Source organism: Ipomoea nil, unplaced genomic scaffold (assembly GCF_001879475.1).
Source record: "Ipomoea nil cultivar Tokyo-kokei standard unplaced genomic scaffold, Asagao_1.1 scaffold1317, whole genome shotgun sequence".
In the NCBI taxonomy this organism is placed as follows: Eukaryota; Viridiplantae; Streptophyta; class Magnoliopsida; order Solanales; family Convolvulaceae; genus Ipomoea; species Ipomoea nil.
In genome coordinates, this window is record NW_017617745.1 from 1,539,153 (window position 1) to 1,557,523 (window position 18,371).

The following is an 18,371-nucleotide window of genomic DNA, read 5'->3' on the forward strand; positions in this document are numbered from 1 at the left end:
ATGATGAAGCTGATGAAGAGGAAGGGTTTGATGACCCTATCCATGCCCGGTCCTATTATTTTATAGGCCCGAGGCATGACAAAAGAAATGAGCCCTACTGATGTTAATAATATATTTCATACCTAAAATTTAAATTACATAAAGGAAAAAAAAAATTAATATCAAATAACTTCAAATAAGATTAACAAGTTTTTAACAATTTTACATACAAAATAATACTTATGAAAAAATTTAAGTACTTTCACAAAGAAATAATTTATAAAAATGAATAAACAATTTAAAATCAAATAAGCTTATAAACAATAACATATACTATCTTATAATATAGTCAATAGTACTAAAAAAAATAAGTTCGTAAACAATAACATTGTTATCATAATAAATAATAAATTAATTATTAATAAAAATTTCTAAAACAACACTTGCAAACATATGCAAAGCTAAAAATCTGATAAAAAAGTATATGATTTTAAAATAGTTAAATTAAGATTATTTGGATAAAATAATTTAAATAGAAATCATATTATAAATCACAAATCTTATTTATTTATACGTTTTTTTATAAATACTTTTTTCATTAACTAAATATTCATAAAAAAAGTCTTTTACTTTTCAACATTCTGAAAAAAACATTCTGTTATCTAGTCTCACAAATCAAGGGGATTTTGTTGACTAAAAATTTTTGAATAAACAACATATGATTTTAGAATAGTTATGATTGTTTGAATAAAATATTAGTTAATTCCATTTTTGGTCCTAGATTTATAGGTGACAGTCCATTTTTAGTTTTTTTTTGTCAAAACATCCTATTTTGGTCCTAGTATTATTATGACATGACCAATTATGGTCCCCTATCAACAAAGTTGTTAAAATTTCATTAAATTGGAGGACATTTTGATCTTTTTAATACAAAGTGTGTTGAGCTGTTATATTTTATATGTTTATTTTTTGAAAAAAAAAATCATAATTGAAGAGCGAAATGCCCTTATATTTAACGAAATTTCAATGATTTTTTTGATAGATGGCCAAAATTGATCATGTCATAATAATACTTGGTCCAAAAAAAATGTTTTGACAAAAAAAAAAAAAGAAAAAAAAAACTAAAAGTGAACTTTCACTTATAAATCTAGGACCAAAAATGAAATTAACTCAAAATAATTTAAATATAAAGCATGAAAAATTAAAGTCATTTATTGTTCGACTTTCAACATTATCTAGTCTTTTGTTGACTAAATATGATAGAGTCATAAGGAACCAACCCATAGCCTGTTAGGTTGTAATTTAGGCATTTACCAACCAAACAACCTCACCTTTATGTAAAACAACTTTATATTATTTTCTTAATCATATATACTATATATAAAAGGGCTAGGTGTCAAGTGGGCCCCCTCTAAGCATGGGCCCTGGGCAAGGACCCAGCCCGCCCTTGCTCAGGGCCGGGCCTGACCCTATCTGCCCCAAGATACGGCTGACGAAGGAGGATGAACATCGGATGAGAAGCAAGTGGAAGCAGACTCTGATCATCAAAGTGTTTGGTCGTAGTGTTGGGTACACATACCTACAGAGGAGGCTAACAGCTATGTGGCACCCTAAATCGAGAATGGATCTGGTCACTATTGAAAATGAATAATATCTGGTTAGGTTTGGTGCGGAGGAAGATTATAACTTTGTGAAGTTTGGAGGGCCTTGGATGATACTTGATCACTACTTGATCGTACAGGAGTGGCGACCAAACTTCAACCCCCTGACGGACACAACTCAATCAGTGCTTGTCTAGATCCGTCTTTCGTGTATCACGGTTGACACGGCAACAAGCGAAGTATTTAGAGCAATGTTTGCTAGGGTATGCGTTGAAGTAGACATCACCAAACCTCTGCTATCAAAATTCAATACGGGAAGAAGAGTCTGGAAGGTGACTTATGAGGGGTTACATTTAATTTGCTTTCGTTGTGATATGTATGGGCATAATGGTGAGAACTGCCCAAAAAATGCACCACCTCCAAAAATGGAGAACCACGAGACGGATCGCACCGGAGAAACTCCACCGCAACCGACGACCGGTGAGACCAACTGACAGAATGAGAATAGAAATGGAAACAGTTCAACCACAAAGGAAAGGCCTTTAATTTGCCCGGAAATCTTGCAGGATTATGGGTCATCGATGGTTGTTCAGAAACCAGAAAGGAAACGCTATAATGGCCATAACAAGCGGGATTATAAGATGAACAAGAATGGAAATAACGGGAATGATGAGAAAAGAAGCAAAACAGACAAACGGGAAGAAAATCAGGGATCCAGATTTGGAGCTCTAGCCAGTGACCACACTGAGGATTGCGAAGAGATAACTGAGGAGAATACAACTGAGACGAATGGGCCTAAGCATAAAGCTGGAAGACGATCCAATAATAATGGGCTTGATAAAGGAAAAAGACTGACAGTTCAAGTATCCGAAAGGCAAGTCCAGGGCAATAACATTCGTGGGCTTCACAAGAAACAGAACCAAGGTGCTAGCACTTCGACAAAAAAACCAAGTTTCTAGCAAAAGAAAGGGAAGCACATTCAGTAGGCAACTGCGGCAAATGAACATACCTTAGTGAGAGGGGATCAAAAGGGTAACAAAAGCTCTGAAATCATCAGTTTTGGCCACGAATGAGGGTGACATGAATATCTTCTTGCCCGAAACTGAGGTGGCAGAGCATACGGGTGATCTGTCGGACGGCCTACAGCCTGATGGAGGGAATGAAGACCTTGATGACGATGAGTTTGAGGATAGCCTTGGGCCGTCGGACGAGGGAGAGATGGTGGTGGAGCTCTAAGCTGCTCCACCCCTGGTTTTGTGTTCTCGTTTCCCTCTTTGTGTTTTTTGCTCTCTCGTTGTGCTTGTGTTTCTCCTTTTTTGTTTCTTGTTTTATGATTATTATTACTTGGAACTATCAGGGTGCGGCCTCGAAAGAGTCCACGAGAGCCGCCAAATGGTTGATAAAAAACAACAAACCCGATATTCTTTGCCTCATGAAGACGAGAACCTCGGGTGTCAACACGGATAGCATCTGTACCAATCTCGGTTTCAAACATTGGGTAAGAGTGGAGGCTCTTGGTTACAGCGGAGGAATCTGGGTTATTTGGCATAATGAACTGTACATTGATGTCATTAGCTCCCATCCCCAGTTCATTCATATGGCGGTTACCGATCGGGACAACCATGTTTGGACCTTTACAGTTATCTATGGCAGCCCAACCATGCATCTTAGGCGAAGGCTATGGAGCGATCTCAGTCAGACGAAAGTCACCATGCATGGCCCTTGGCTTTTTGCAGGAGATTTTAATGCTGTCATCAATACTGATGAAACTTCCAACCAAACTGGGAGAGGTGCGCACCGTAATGATGACTTCCGCAACTGGATTTTTCATGGACTTGTGGATCTTGGTTTTACTAGCCAGAAATACACTTGGAAAAGAGGTTTGGATCAATCGACCTTCAGGGGTGCCAGGTTGGATCGAGCCTTGTGTTCTTTGGATTGGCTGGAAATGTTTGGAAACACCAATGTTACTCATCTTGCAGCTAACGGGTCGGACCATTGCCCTGTGAAAATCTGCTTCCAGAAAGCTCTCAACAGCAGGGGCCGGTTTCTTTTCGGTTCCAGGGGGCGTGGACGAGTCACACTGGTTTCATGGATGTAGTAAAAAAACACTTGGAACGTGACAGCTGATGTTTGGAGCAACGCAGAAACTATGGCAAACACTCTTAGAGATTGGAACAAAAACATCTTTGGCAACATTCATGACCGTAAGAGAAATTTAGAAAAGCGGCTTGAAGGCATACAGAGAAAACTTGACAACATACACAACACGGGTCTTCTTAAACTGGAGAGGAAAATCAGGAAAGAACTTGAAGGGGTGCTACACCAGGAGGAGATCTTCTGGTTCCAACAGGCTAGAGAGGACTGGATCACATCTGGGGATCGAAACACTGGGTTCTATCACCCTGCAACAATGGTCAAAAGAGCGAAGAACAAGAAGTATCGGCTGAAAGATGACAATGGGATCCCTATTCAGAACGACATGGCAGAGGAACAAATTGTCAAGAGGTTTTTTGAAGGGCTCTTTACAAGGGATTTTGAGTTTAATACTCCTAATCCCGATGGAGGGAATTTCCCTAGTATCTCTAACCAGCTTTGGAGCACCCTTAACAAAGATTTTACCATGGAGGAAGTCAAAAATGCTCTCTTTGATATGAAGCCTTTGAAAGCCCCGGGGCCCGATGGTTTCCACGCTTGTTTATACCAGAAGACGTGGGAAATAGTAGGGAACTCGATTTTTACTCAGGCAAAGAACTTCTATGACAACGGCATTTTGGATGAGGGTATGCATGATACCCTTATTGCGTTAGTACCCAAGAATGAGTGCCCTACAAATACTAGTCAATTTCAGCCCATTAGCCTTTGAAATGTTATTTACAAAATTATTACGAAGGCTATGACCAACCGTCTAAAACCTGTGCTTAATGAAGTCATTGGTATGGAACAAAGCATCTTCGTACCAGGCAGACAAATCATTGATAATATAATTGTTTACCAAGAAGCACTCCATTCCATGAGAGCAAAGAAAGGCACAAAGAGAAGCATGATCCTTAAAATTGACCACGAAAAAGCTTATGATAGACTTGATTGGGGTTTCATTCGTGACACCCTCCACAGGGTGGGTATGAATGACATCTGGACCTGTAACATTATGAATTGTGTCGAGACTACTAGATTGGGATTCATTTGGAATGGCAGACAACTGGACTGGATTAAACCGAGCAGGGGTATACGATAAGGAGATTCCATCTCTCCTTACCTCTTTGTGTTATGCATGGAACGACTAAGTCATGCCATCAAGGATCAAGTCCACAGGGGGAAATGGAAAGGAGTAAGGACAAACAAGTATGGCCCCACTCTCTCTCACCTTTTCTTTGCTGACGATCTGGTGCTTTTTGCAAAGGCCTCGCAGGACCAAATTCAGATTATCAAAGACTGCCTTGAGCGCTTCAGCAAGGTATCGGGTCAAAGGGTCAGTCTTAGCAAATCGCACATCTTTTTCTCAAACAATGTGGATACCCAAGTGAAGGAGAAGATCATAGAGATTGCTGGGATCCCGGTCACATCAAATCTTGGAAAATATCTTGGTGTACCGTCTATCCATGGTATGATCACCAATAATCTGTTTGCCCCCATCCTGGACAAAATTGATAATATACTTGATGGTTGGAAGACTAAGAACCTTACTTTAGCTGGGAGGCACATCCTAGCCCAGTCAGTTCTACAAACGATCTCGTATTATTGCATGTAATCGACTCTCCTCCCTACGGGCATTTGCGAGGCGATTGATAAAAGAATAAGACGGTTTATCTGGGGTGGCTCACAGGAAAAACGCAAGTGTCACCTGGTAAAATGGGAGAATGTCATCAAACTCAAGAATATGGGTGGTCTTGGCCTTATAGCCTCTAAAGATGTGAACCTAGCCTTTATGGCAAAGCTAGGATGGAGATTGCTCAACGACAACCAAAGTCTTTGGGGAAAAGTTCTTAAAGGGAAATATGCCCATGATAGACACGACATGAAAATGTTTAAGCACAAACAAGGAGCGTCTAATGTTTGGAGGGGCATAGCTAAAGCCATATCGCTCGTCCAAAGAGGCTTCTGCCATATTGTTAAAGGCGGCAAGGATGTGAGATTATGGGAAGATGCATGGATTACAGAGAAACCCCTTTGTGAACTCATCAACCTCAACGACCCAAATGGAAATCTGCACTGGGTGTCAGACTGTTGGCACGATACACAGGGCTGGAAATGGGAGAAGCTTGCTAACCTCCCATGGACTTACGGAATATCATCGCACTTATGGATCTGCAAGAAGGAAGCGACGACGTCCTATGGACGGAGGAACCCTCTGGTAAGTTTTCTATCCGATCAGCTTATGACATGATTCATGGATATGCCTTTGGATGTGCAGGACCCTGTCTGGAACCAAGTATGGAGACTCAGAGTTCCTACAAAGATGAAGATGCTGCTTTGGATCATTCTTCACGAGAAGATCATGGGCAATGCCGAGAGAAAGAGGAGGGGTTTCACCTCGATGGGTGATTGCCCCCACTGCCCAGGACTTGATGAAACCACATTCCACATTTTCATGGAGTGTCGAAAGGCAAGAGAAGTTTGGAATGGGTTGAAACACGTCGTCGGTGACTGGAATCTCCAGAGTGCTGACCTGAAGGATTGGATTACTAGGAATACTCGTCCTAGCATAACTGAAGGTATCAATAAGTCGTCTCTATTTGCAGCAGTGGTGTGGTGGATCTGGAGATGGAGGAAAAACTACATCTTCCAGGGCGAGCTGACCACCATTGAAATGAAGATTGTTTGGCTCATTGAAACAGAGAAGGACATACACAGAGCCTTTGAGAGGAAGTATGCTATGAGAAACCTAAAGAACAAAAAGAGGCTAGGGACCCTTACTGGAAACCGTAAACCAACCACACCTGGACCTTGAATGTTGATGCTAGCGTTAAATTCTCAACTCATAACGCAGGCTTCGGGGGCATCACCCGAAAGGCAGATGGCAGGTGGAGAGGTGGTTTCTATGGCAAATCCATCCATGATAATTCTTCCATTATCGAAGCTGAGGCCATCTCTAAGGGCCTTGCCTGGGCATGGCGATCGGAATCAAGGATGTTGAGGTACAAACAAACGCAAAGCAGGTTGTCACGTGGATAAATGACGATTCACAGCTGAGGGGACCGATTAGTGATTACATTGATGAAATAAGAAGATGGCTAAGAGAAAATTGGAAGGTTTCGATTAGCAGCATATACCGTGAACAGAATCGGAGTGCAGATGCTATGGCTACCATCGGAGCTAACTTGGGTGAAAGCTGGAGGGACCTTGCGCTCTGCCCTCCTGGAGTTGAAGAGATCGTTACTCGAGAATGCATGCGAGCTACGTGCCTACGAGGAAGTAGACAGTAGCGGGGTCACCCCCTCCCCTTTTATTAAAAAAAAAATGTGAGTTGTTGTTGAAACTTTAAAGTGCATGAGTTTTATGCTTAATGTGCGTGAGTTTTGTCCTTAATGTGCGTGAGTTGTGTGCTTAAAGTGCGTGAGTTTTGTACTTAATGTGCGTGAGTGTGTACTTAATGTGAGTTTTTTTTTTTAAAACTTAAGGTGCATGTGTTTGTTGGTTTTTGGATATAAACAATGTTTGTGAACTTGGGATTGATAACGCCGGGCTGTGGTGGTTAACACGGCTGGAAATAATTTGGTGAGACAAACGGTATAGGAACTTAGCACTGTTTCGTGTTCGAATGAACACTGCCTTAAAAGTTATTCCCGACTTACCACAGGTGCTTTCGACCGGTAGCACAGGCACACTCTATTTGCACTTTGGCAAACAGTATTATAGCTCAGACGTGAGAGTATTATATTAGGAAGAAAGTTTTTTTATGCTTGGATCTTCTTTGCTGTCCAGAGGAAGGCTTTAATAATGTTAATGGCTAACAAATCCCTACACTACTATGTTAATGCGCAAGAGGCGGAGAAAAAGGACCAGGCACATTTGCATGCTGAATAAATGTTCTGCGGACAAGAAGTGGTCTAATACCACAAAATTAGGAAGGGGAAAATTAAAGGCTGAAAAATAAAATATCGCCTCACCTACGCACGTTTGCGTCTGCAACATCATTTTAAAAGGAAGCTCTTTTCTATTAATGTTTTTTTTTTCCAACAATCCCCCACACATTTATAGAAAAGGCTGGAAATAATTAAGTCTGAGCAGCACAAAATCGGTCTTAATGTCAGTGAAATCTTGAACTGAACGTAGTGACACTGAGTAATTTTCCTCCCGAGAGTGAAACAAGTCTTGAACTCTTCGTTTGGACAAATTTTAAACTCAATTGCATAGACCAACTTTTTTTTTATTTATTTTTAACACACGTGGGTCAAAGCCTTGACCACCGAGCCTTATTCTGTCAAGTCTACCTCAACATAGACCACTCTTTTAGAGCTACAGAATTAACAGGACTAACATCATTTCATTTATGTGAGTCTTTCCACGACCTCGTCATGAATTCCTCACCTCACCGAATTCAAGCCCATTTTCTTTGACGTCTCAAGAATGGCTTTTCGGTTTAGCCTATTTGTGAGAGGATCTGCAATACTCCTCTCAGACTTCACATATTCCATCGTAATTACTCCGGTCATAATTAACTATCGTACAGACTCATGTCTGACTCTTATGTGCCTTCTTTTTCCATTATAGGCACTATTTTTCGCCACACAGATGGCCGTTTGCGAATCACAATGCAACGAAACTGAAGGTGTGGGACACCCCCACAATGGTATGTCCGCCAACAAATTCCTTAGTCATTCTGCTTCTTGGCTTGCTAGATCAAGAGCTATGAACTCAGCTTCCATAGTTGATCTGGTTATGCACGACTGTTTAGTTGATTTCCACGACACTGCTGCTCCGCACATAGTGAACACATATCCGCTAGTGGAGCTAGCATCGTCACCTTCGTTTACCCAGTTCGCATCACAGAACCCTTCCATCACTGCTGGGAATCCTACATAGTCAAGACCCCAGTCCAGAGAGCCTCTGAGGTATCGCAGTACCCTATTGAGTGCATCCCAATGAGCTTTACCTGGGTTGTGAGTATGGCGACTGAGTCTATTTACTGCAAAGGCAATATCAGGCCTAGTATAATTCATTAGGAACATTAAACTTCCAATACTTTTGGCATATTCTCCTTGAGCTATACCATCCTCCTTATTTTTAAACAATTTGATACTTGGATCGTAAGGGGTTTTAGCCGGGTTCACATCAAAACTATTGAACTTCTTTAATAGTTTTTCAGTGTAATGGCTTTGAGCCAAATGATAACATTTAGTAGTTTTTGTAACTTTTACCCCAAGAATCACGTCGGCTTCCCCTAGATCCTTCATATCAAATTTGGTACTCAAGATCCTTTTAGTTTCAATGATTGTGTCAACATTTGAACTAAATATCAACATATCATCTACATAGAAACATATAATCACAACTGTAGACTCAATCACTTTCGTATATAAGCAAGCATCTGACCAGTTAGCAAAGTAACCTAAGTCTAATAAAGTATTGTGGAACTTTTCATACCATTGTTTAGGGGCTTGCTTTAGACCATATAAAGATTTTTTGAGTCTACATACCTTTCCTTTTTGACCAGGTTCGGCACACCCAGGAGGCTGCTCCATGTAGATTTCTTCTTCCAAGCCACCATTAAGGAACACAGTTTTTACGTCCATCTGGTGAACTAGCAACCTGTGCATTGAGACTAACACAAACAAAACATGAATGGTTGCTATTTTTGTTACTAGTGAATATGTATCAAAGTAATCTTCACCAACCTTTGAGTATAGCCTTTGGCTACAAGTCTGGCTTTAAACCTTTCAATAGACCCATTTGGTCTCGATTTCCTTCTAAAGATCCACTTGCAACCTACTGGTCTACTAACTCCCAAGTGAGATTTAACATAATTGAGTCTAACTCACTTTTTATTGCTTCTTTCCACAATGTGCAATCAACAGATCTCATAGCCTCGTCAACAATTTTTTGCTCTTCTTCTAAAACTAACTGACAAATAAAATGATCACATATTTCATTTATATCTTGCAATTCAGTCATGTAAATAATGAAATCTGAACTAAAACTTTTCTCAGTTCTTGACCTTTTACTTTTTCTTGGTTCACAAGAATCATCTAACGAATTAGGAAAAGGAAGACATGCAGGTTCACCAAATTGATAGCTATTATCAGTTAGATTGTGAGCATTTTTCAATGGAAATATGTTTTCGAATAACACAGCATCTCGTGACTCACATATAGAGCGATCCTTTAAACACTTAAATTTGTAGGCAGCGCTATTTTCAGCATAGCCCACAAGTATAGCATCTAAAGTTTTAGACCCTATGTTGGGTCTTTTGAAAGATGGAAGTCCCACTTTGGCTAGGCACCCCCACACTTTGAGGTATTTTAAGTTGGGGGGCACGTCCTTTCCAAAGCTCATAAGGGGTTTTCTCAAACCCTTTTTGGGGAACCCTGTTCAATATGTGATTAGCTGTTAACACAGCTTCCCCCCCCCCCCCCCCCCCCCACAGGGAGTCTGGAGCACCTGCACTGATTAGCATTGCATTGAGCATTTCTTTCAGAATTATATTTTTCCTTTCTGCTATTCCATTTTGTTGTGGGGTGTAAGGAGCAGTTACTTCATGAATAATTCCAGACTTTTCACACAAGTTTTTCAAAAAATTTGTTTCATATTCACCTCCCCTATCAGAACGAAGTCTTTTGATTTTCTTATATAGTTGATTTTCTACTTCTTATTTAAAAATCAAGAATTTTTGTTCTGCTTTGTCTTTTGTTCTTAACAAGAAAACTTTTGTAAAGCGGGAAAAATCATCAATGAAAGTTATATAGTACCGCTTACCACCTCTACTTTCAACACTCTTAAAATCAGCTAGATAAGAATGTATCAATTCTAAAACTGAAGTAGAACGTGAGTTTACAACAGAGAATGATTTTCTAGCAAACTTAGCTTCAACGCATACTTCACATTGGGAATATGAATCAGTATATATATTTGGCAATAAATCCATAGTTTTTAGTCTATTTAAGCAGTTTAAGCCAATATGAAAGTCTACCATGCCAAATATTTACTGAGACAGAAAAGTAAGCAGAAGAAGCATTATTATTATTTGGGCCATGCCAATTAACAATATCATGATTTGGTTCAGACCTAACTACGTTTACATCCAGCACAAAGAGGTCATTACGTAAATATCCCTTCCCAAGGTATTTTCCCCCTCGAGTCATGACCAGACGATTAGACTCAAAAACTAACTTAATCCCAGCCTTATTCAACAAGGCTCCAGAGATTAAATTTCTACGAAGAGTAGGAACAAATAACACATTTTGTAAGAGCAGTTTTTTTCTAGAGAATAACATAATTTCAATTGTTCCACTACCCCTTACCTCAGAAACGCTAGAGTTCCCCCTGCAAACTTGTTCTCCTTCAGTTGACACGAACTCCTTGAACATGCCTTTGTTGGTGCAGAAGTGACGGGAGGCTCCAGTGTCTACCACCCATTCTTCTTGGTTTTGTACTATGTTGGCTTTAGTAATAACAGCTGCAATTACCTCGGTATCTTCAGCATTCTCAAGTAAGTTAGCTTGACTTCTTGGTTCAGCATTATTCGCCTTCTGGGAATTTTGATTTTGAATTCCTTTGCGATGATAGCACTGTGCTGCACGATGGCCTTGTTTCCCACAAACGAAGCATCCACCACTTTTCCCCTTTTTTCTGGATTTTGTCATTTCTGAAGCGGTGATCATTGTTGTTGGACTTGTCGTTCTTTTTATTATTATTATTTTTGTTTTGACCTCCGTGCTTCGCCCTATTCTGATTGAAACTAGATTCAACAATATTAGCTTTAAAGTTTCCAGGATAGTTAACCGACTTGTTTTCGCGAATTGAAGCTTCAATATTGATGGATTTCACCAATTCTTCCAGTGTAGTAGCATCTGTGTTATGCTTCATTTTGTTTTGGAAACTTTCCCAAGAACCAGGTAATTTCTCTATTAAAGCATCGCAAAGAAATGTATCATTTACCTGGGTACCTTCTAAGAGCATATCTGTGACCAAATTTTCATATTCATGGACCTGTTCCAACATTGGTTTTGAGTCTGTCATTTTGAAGTTGAGCCATCGTGCAACAACATATTTGCGATGTCCAGCATCATCCGAACCATACTTGTTGTGTAGAAGGTCCCAGATAGTTTTTGCGTACCTTTGTTTGGAGTAGAGATAAAAAATGGAGTCTACCATGTTTTGCAGTATAGTTGCACGAACATATTTGTTGTCCTTGTCATATTTCAGGCGAGTTTTTTCAGTGACTGTAGTTTCCTTCGTAGTGGATGCCACAATAGCAGTATTCTTGTCCGAGGTTAGTTGCGGTCTGTGATTTTGAAGGCTGAACCGAAGTGGACGACGACTGCCTTGTTAAAGCTGGTGAAGTCTGAACGAGAAATGGCGCAGGGTCTTGAAGCAGTACGTAGTCTGTCTCAGTCTGCTCAAAGTGCATGAAGATCTTCGCTGACCATCTGTGAAAGTTGAGGCCATTGAGTGGCTCAAGTTTGGCAAGATCAACAGCGGGTTTGGTTATAAGTGAAGACATTGCCATTGGGAATATAGCTTTTAACTGTTGGTTTATAGATATAAACAATGTCTGCGAACCTGGAGTTGATAACGCTGGGCTGTGGTGGTTAACACGGCTGGAAATAATTTGGTGAGACAAAAGGTATAGGAACTTAGCACTATGTCGTGTTCGAATGAACACTGCCTTAAAAGCTATTCCCGACTTACCACGGGTGCTTTCGACCGGTAGCACAGGCACACTCTGTTTGCACTTTGGCAAACAGTATTATAGCTCAGACGTGAGAGTATTATATCAGGAAGAAAGTTTTTTTATGCTTGGATCTTCTTTGCTATCCAGAGGAAGGTTTTTATAATGTTAATGGCTAACAAATCCCTACACTGCTATGTTAATGCGCAAGAGGCGGAGAAAAAGAACCATGCACGTTTGCACGCTGAAGAAATGTTCTGCGGACAAGAAGTGGTCTAATACCACAAAATTAGGAAGGGAAAAATTAAAGGCTGAAAAATAAAATATTGCCTCACCTACGCACGTTTGTTTCTGCAACATCATTTTAAAAGGAAACTCTTTTCTATTAATGTTTTTTTTTTCCAACAATGTTTTTGTGATTAACATGCGTGAAACTTGTACGTAACATGCGTGAGGTTTGCGTGCTTAATGTGCGTGTGTTGTGTACTTTAAGTGCGTCAGATTAATGCTTAACTTGCGTCCACCCGCACAACCGCATGGGAAGCCTCAAATGCATCTGATCCCTTACCTATATATATATATATATATATATATATATATATATATATATATATATATATATATATATATATATATATATATATATATATATATATATATATATATATATATATATATATATGACGCGGTTCAAGTGCGAAGATGCTCCCAGTTAAAAGATGGGGTGAGATTTGAGATGTTGATCAAATCTAGATCAACGACTCAAATCAATGAATTTTTTTTAAGGCGCGTCCTAAGTTAAAGAAAGAAAAGTGTTAAAAATAGTGCTCCTTATGTGTTACAAATACGCATCTTAAGCACACAAATCATGCATCTTAAGCTATGGAAAGACGCATCCAAAACTTTAGGCCGACACGCTTTATGTTCGCAACTACTACATGATTGTACTACACCGAATACAATTGTATCGCAAAGGTCCTCCAGACATGTCTTGGAACCGTTGCTGTGCAATTAGGCGTGTGCATTCGGACGGTTCGGACGGATCGGGTGAGGGATAGGTGCATCCGGCCGGATTTCGGATATGTATTTTGACTACCCTATCCGTTTAAAAATGTTGACTTATCCGGTCGTTATATCATTGTTCGGTTTGGGTCGGGTCGGTCGGATATCCGAAATTATTTCGGTTATTAACAATTGTTGAAATCAAATAAAAAAATCATAAATTAAAATCAAAAGCACAATAATAAGTAACTGAAAGTCTGAAATATTTAATAAATAAGTAAATAATTAATAGAATGATAGTGTAATAGACTAATACCTATAATACTAAGTTACTAAGTTAGTAATTAGTATTACTAAGTAGTCTATTAACTAACATTAAGAGTCTTAACTCTTAAGTGGCTAAGAGTCTAAGACTCCAAAAAAACTACAGAAGTACATACTAGCTAGTATACTACTTACTACATACACAACTGTTTAAACTTTAAACCGAAGCACCACAAAAACAAATTCACCCAAAATCAGCAACTCAGCAATCAGCATTCAGCAACTCCTAGACTTTTAGAATTCAGACAATTAGAGTTATTCTTCTTCCTATGAATTGTGGCAAGTTAGTGTAGATAATTAGTACACAAGCAAGTAAGCAAGTAAAGCAACTGAGCAAGCATTAGAAAATGAAAAACAGAGAAGGGATTATATAAATATTGGCTCAGTAAGCATTTTTTCCATATCATTTGGATTAAGGGCCTATTGCTTCAATATACCTTAAGTATAGAGCAACTGACCAACTTAATCCTTTCCTTTTCAGATTGAAGGTGGAAGCTTCATCATTGCCAAACTTGCCAACTTAAAGTGAACAGACAGAATAAAATAGTCCATACATTACCAAATGCCCAAGGTAGGTACTTGAGGCAGCAACTTAGTACAAGTTACCAGGCCTTCATACTTACAGAGTTACAGAGTTTGAGACTTACAGATGTCCAGTGTAATTGAGTCAAACACAGTGGGCTCAAAAAATAGCAAGTGAGATTAGATTGCAATTTAGTTAAACAGTCAAATACTGTAAAAGATTGCAATACAATCAAGTAAGTAAATCAAGTAATGTAAATAATAACATTACAGGAATTGTAGCAAGTGTAGAACCAAGAGACCTCCCACTTCCACCATCACCACTTAACTCTGCAAAATAAACAAGAAAAGTATTAACAATTTAAGCAATTTAAAATATAAGTATAAAGGATTATAATGTTAAAACTAAAAAGTCATACCTTTTTCAAACCTCTCCAACTCTTCCAGATTTTCCTCAATACATAAAGGAGTATTTTGCTTTCTAAGCCAATCTTGTGTACACACCAATGCTTCCACAATTTTTGGAGTTAAAGAACTCCTAAAAGGATCCAATACTCTTCCAGAAGTACTGAAGGCAGATTCTGAGGCTACAGTGGAGATTGGAATGGCTAGGACATCCCTAGCAAGCTTAGACAGAACTGGAAACCTAGCAGAGTTGATCTTCCACCATCCAAGTATATCAAAAGATTCTTCCTCTTCAACTATTCCCTCACTCAAGTACATATCCAACTCAGTTTGTTTCTTACCCCCAGACTCCAATCTTTGCTTTTTAATTTGGGACTTCAGAAAATGTTGTGGCTTCCCAACAGAAACAGAAGAGGCAGATGTAGGCTGTATAGACACAGGCACAGAAGGAACAGGCACAGAAGGGACAGAAGAAGAGGCAGATGTAGAATAATCATCAAATAACTCAGCAAGACCAGCAACTACTTTGTCATAGAATGGTTGACACTTTTCCTCACCATACATATGATTAAACTGAGTAGGCATATACTCTAACTTGTCTCTAGGGTCTAGAATGTTTGCAAAAAATATCATTAGATTCATTTTTTCCACATCACCCCAATACTTCTCAAATTTTGCCTTCATATTTTTCCCCATCACACCAACTGGCCCACCAACTTCCACCATGCCTTTCAATAGGCAGTAGAGATCAGAAATCTCAGTAAAGAATGTGTTTGAGGTGACATATAAAGAACCAGAAATTCTAATGGTCATGTCATAAAAACACTTCAGTAACTGAACCAGACTGCCAACAGATTCCCAGTCCATAAAATCAGGAATTGAATTACCCAAATCAGACTTGAAAGAGCAATCTGACTCCAAAGATTCAAACACTTTTTGGTAAGTTAATGCAGACTGCAACATCAAATAGGTAGAGTTCCATCTGGTTGGAACATCTAAACACAAAGAAGACCTTTGTTCAATACTCAACCAATCAGCCAAATCCCTGAACTTCTTGAGTCTAGCAGGAGAGTTTCTAACATATCTAACCACCTCCCTAACCTTCTTAACTAAACTATCACAATCCTTAAGACCATCTTGAACTACTAGGTTTAAGATATGGGCAATACATCTCATGCGAAGATACTTTGTCCTCACAGTAGATGATCCCCAAGACAACATTTTTTTCTTCAGAAGCCCCATAGCAGTGTCATTTGATGAGGTATTATCAACAGTCACAGAAAACACATCTCTAAGCCCCCATTCAAGCAAACAATTTTCTAGGGCTTTGGCTAGATATTCACCTTTGTGAGAAGTAACAGGGACAAATGCAAGGATTTTCTTATGAAGCTTCCACTCAGAATCAATGAAATGGGCAGTAACTACCATGTAGTTAATTCTTTGGATGGATGTCCAAGAATCTGTAGTGATACTAACCCTATGACTACTTCCCCTTAAAAATTGCTTCAATTTCAGTCTCTCCTCATCATAGACAACTAGGATGTCCCTACTTATAGTACACCTGGATGGAACTATAAACCTAGGGCAAGCAATAGCTATGAACCTCCTGAAACCTATTCCCTCCACAAACCTAAAGGGCAATTCATCTATGATTATCATTTCAACCAAGGCCCTCCTTATTGACTCTTGATTAAAAACCCAAGTCCCTATTTCTCCCACAGTAGGCTGACCATCTATAAGTGATGTAACAGCCTGAAATGTTAACAGGGACTGCCTAGTTTCCTTGGAGTGAGGATTTTTCAAACAGCTAAACATGTGATTTCTTAAGGAAGAAGTCCCATGTTTTTTTGTCTCACAGTGGTAAATTTTGGCACAATAAATGCATTTGCCTTTTACAACCACATTATTAGTGTCCTTTATTGCCTCAAAATGATCCCACACTGGTGATCTAGAAGCAACCTGTTTCCTCTTCTTGGCTGGAACAGCAGTAGGAGGTTGCTCATTCTGTTGATTCTCAACAGTTTGGGCTTCCACCCCTGAAGGTCCATCAATTGAGGAGCTGGGAGGTTGACTACCAGGAGTACCAGGCATACTGATATTATCCATCTAAAAATGGTGAACTATCAGTACACACAATAGGATTCAAAAGCATTCCAGAATCAGACACATTTTGTGTCATCATTAGTTAGGAATGCATAATTAATTAAAAGGCATTATTCAATACAAAATTACAAATATACAAATACAATTAAGGGAATACATCTATAAACTTACAAAGAAATCCAGATTCAGGGATATATTTAAAATATCCAGATGAATCAGAGACTGTTATAACATAAAAATAGCTCATTTCATCAACATCATTAACTGAATTTCTAAGGGGCTTCCACCAATTAAAGCCTTTTAGAGACATTATAAGTTTATAACACTCAAATTTATAAGACTCTTATAAGTTATAACAGTCAGTGCTTCCACCAGAAACAAGGGACAAGTGATATATAATCTGGAACTTCTCAACAGATTGACTTAGTCACAGTCCACAATTCAAAGAATCATAGAAACCATAATCAAGTATCATAACATCACAAACAAGGGACAAGGGACAAGTGATATACAATCTGGAACTTCTCAACAGATTTACTTAATCACAGTCCACAATTCAAAGAATCATAGAAACCATAATCAAGTATCATAACATCACAAACAAGGGATAAGGGACAAGTGATATACAATCTGGAACTTCTCAACAGATTGACTTAATCACAGTCCACAATTCTAAGAATCATAGAAATCATAATCACACACAATCAGTGCTTCCACCAGAAATCCATAATGTCACACAACATATCACACATTCACAGATTTTGAAATCAAGTTTATAACACTAGGGTTTTCATAAAAAGTCAGTGCTTCCACCACATTATCGCAGACTCACAGAGACACAAAATAGATCACAAATTCGCAATAAACTCAGAGCAATATGCCAATAACTTTAAGAAATAACTTTTACAAAACTAGGGTTTGCAGTAACAACTAACAAAGTCAGTGGTTCCACTACAATATCACAAAGACCACATAATACATCACAATAAATTTAAGAACTGCAAATATATAAAAATAGGGTCAGCGAGTTACTTCTTTTCTCACAAATACCTCGGAGAACGAGGGCTTCAGGCCTTCAGTTTACTGGAAGTCGACGTCTCGACGACACCAGTAGTCCACCACAGCACCACGTCCACGACCACCACAGCACCACAACACCAGTCAGGGCCTCAGGGTTTCCACCAGTGACCAATGTTTCGTCGTCTATACGACCAAGGAGAGTATAGACTACAAAGAAGGAGAGTATAGAGTACAGAAGAGAGAACTGAGGAGTGAGGACTAAAATCGCAAGGTGCGACTGCGCAGAGAACCAGAGAGAACTGAGAGTCTCAGAGAATGAGAGAAGAGAAGCTCTCGTCTGGAAACCCTAGCAAGAGAAGGGAATCAAGAGACTGACTGCGCAAGTGTGAAGTTAGGAGTAACAACATATATATATATATATATATATATATATATATATATATATATATATATATATATATATACTAAGCCTAAACGACGTCGTATTGCTATCTACGTACGCAACCCTAGCTTTAATCGGGTATTCGGACGGATCGGGTGCATTTTTAAGCCACCCTACCCGAATGCCGTAAACCGACGTCGTT

At 39.1% G+C, this 18,371-nt stretch overlaps 2 protein-coding genes across 2 annotated transcripts; one reads left to right on the forward strand and one right to left on the reverse strand.

Moving 5' to 3' along the window:
* The first annotated feature begins 3,732 nt into the window (after positions 1–3,732).
* On the forward strand, positions 3,733–4,446 carry LOC109185230. Its single transcript, XM_019335213.1, has one exon. The coding sequence runs from the start codon at positions 3,733–3,735 to the stop codon at positions 4,444–4,446; it is 714 nt and encodes a 237-aa protein (XP_019190758.1).
* Positions 4,447–14,938: 10,492 nt separating this feature from the next.
* Positions 14,939–16,770, reverse strand: LOC109185231 (zinc finger BED domain-containing protein RICESLEEPER 2-like). Its single transcript, XM_019335214.1, has 2 exons — positions 15,006–16,770; positions 14,939–14,952 (listed from the first exon to the last, which is right to left on the reverse strand). Exons 1-2 carry the CDS (start codon positions 16,768–16,770, stop codon positions 14,939–14,941), a joined length of 1,779 nt encoding a protein of 592 aa, XP_019190759.1.
* Between the last annotated feature and the right edge of the window lie 1,601 nt (positions 16,771–18,371).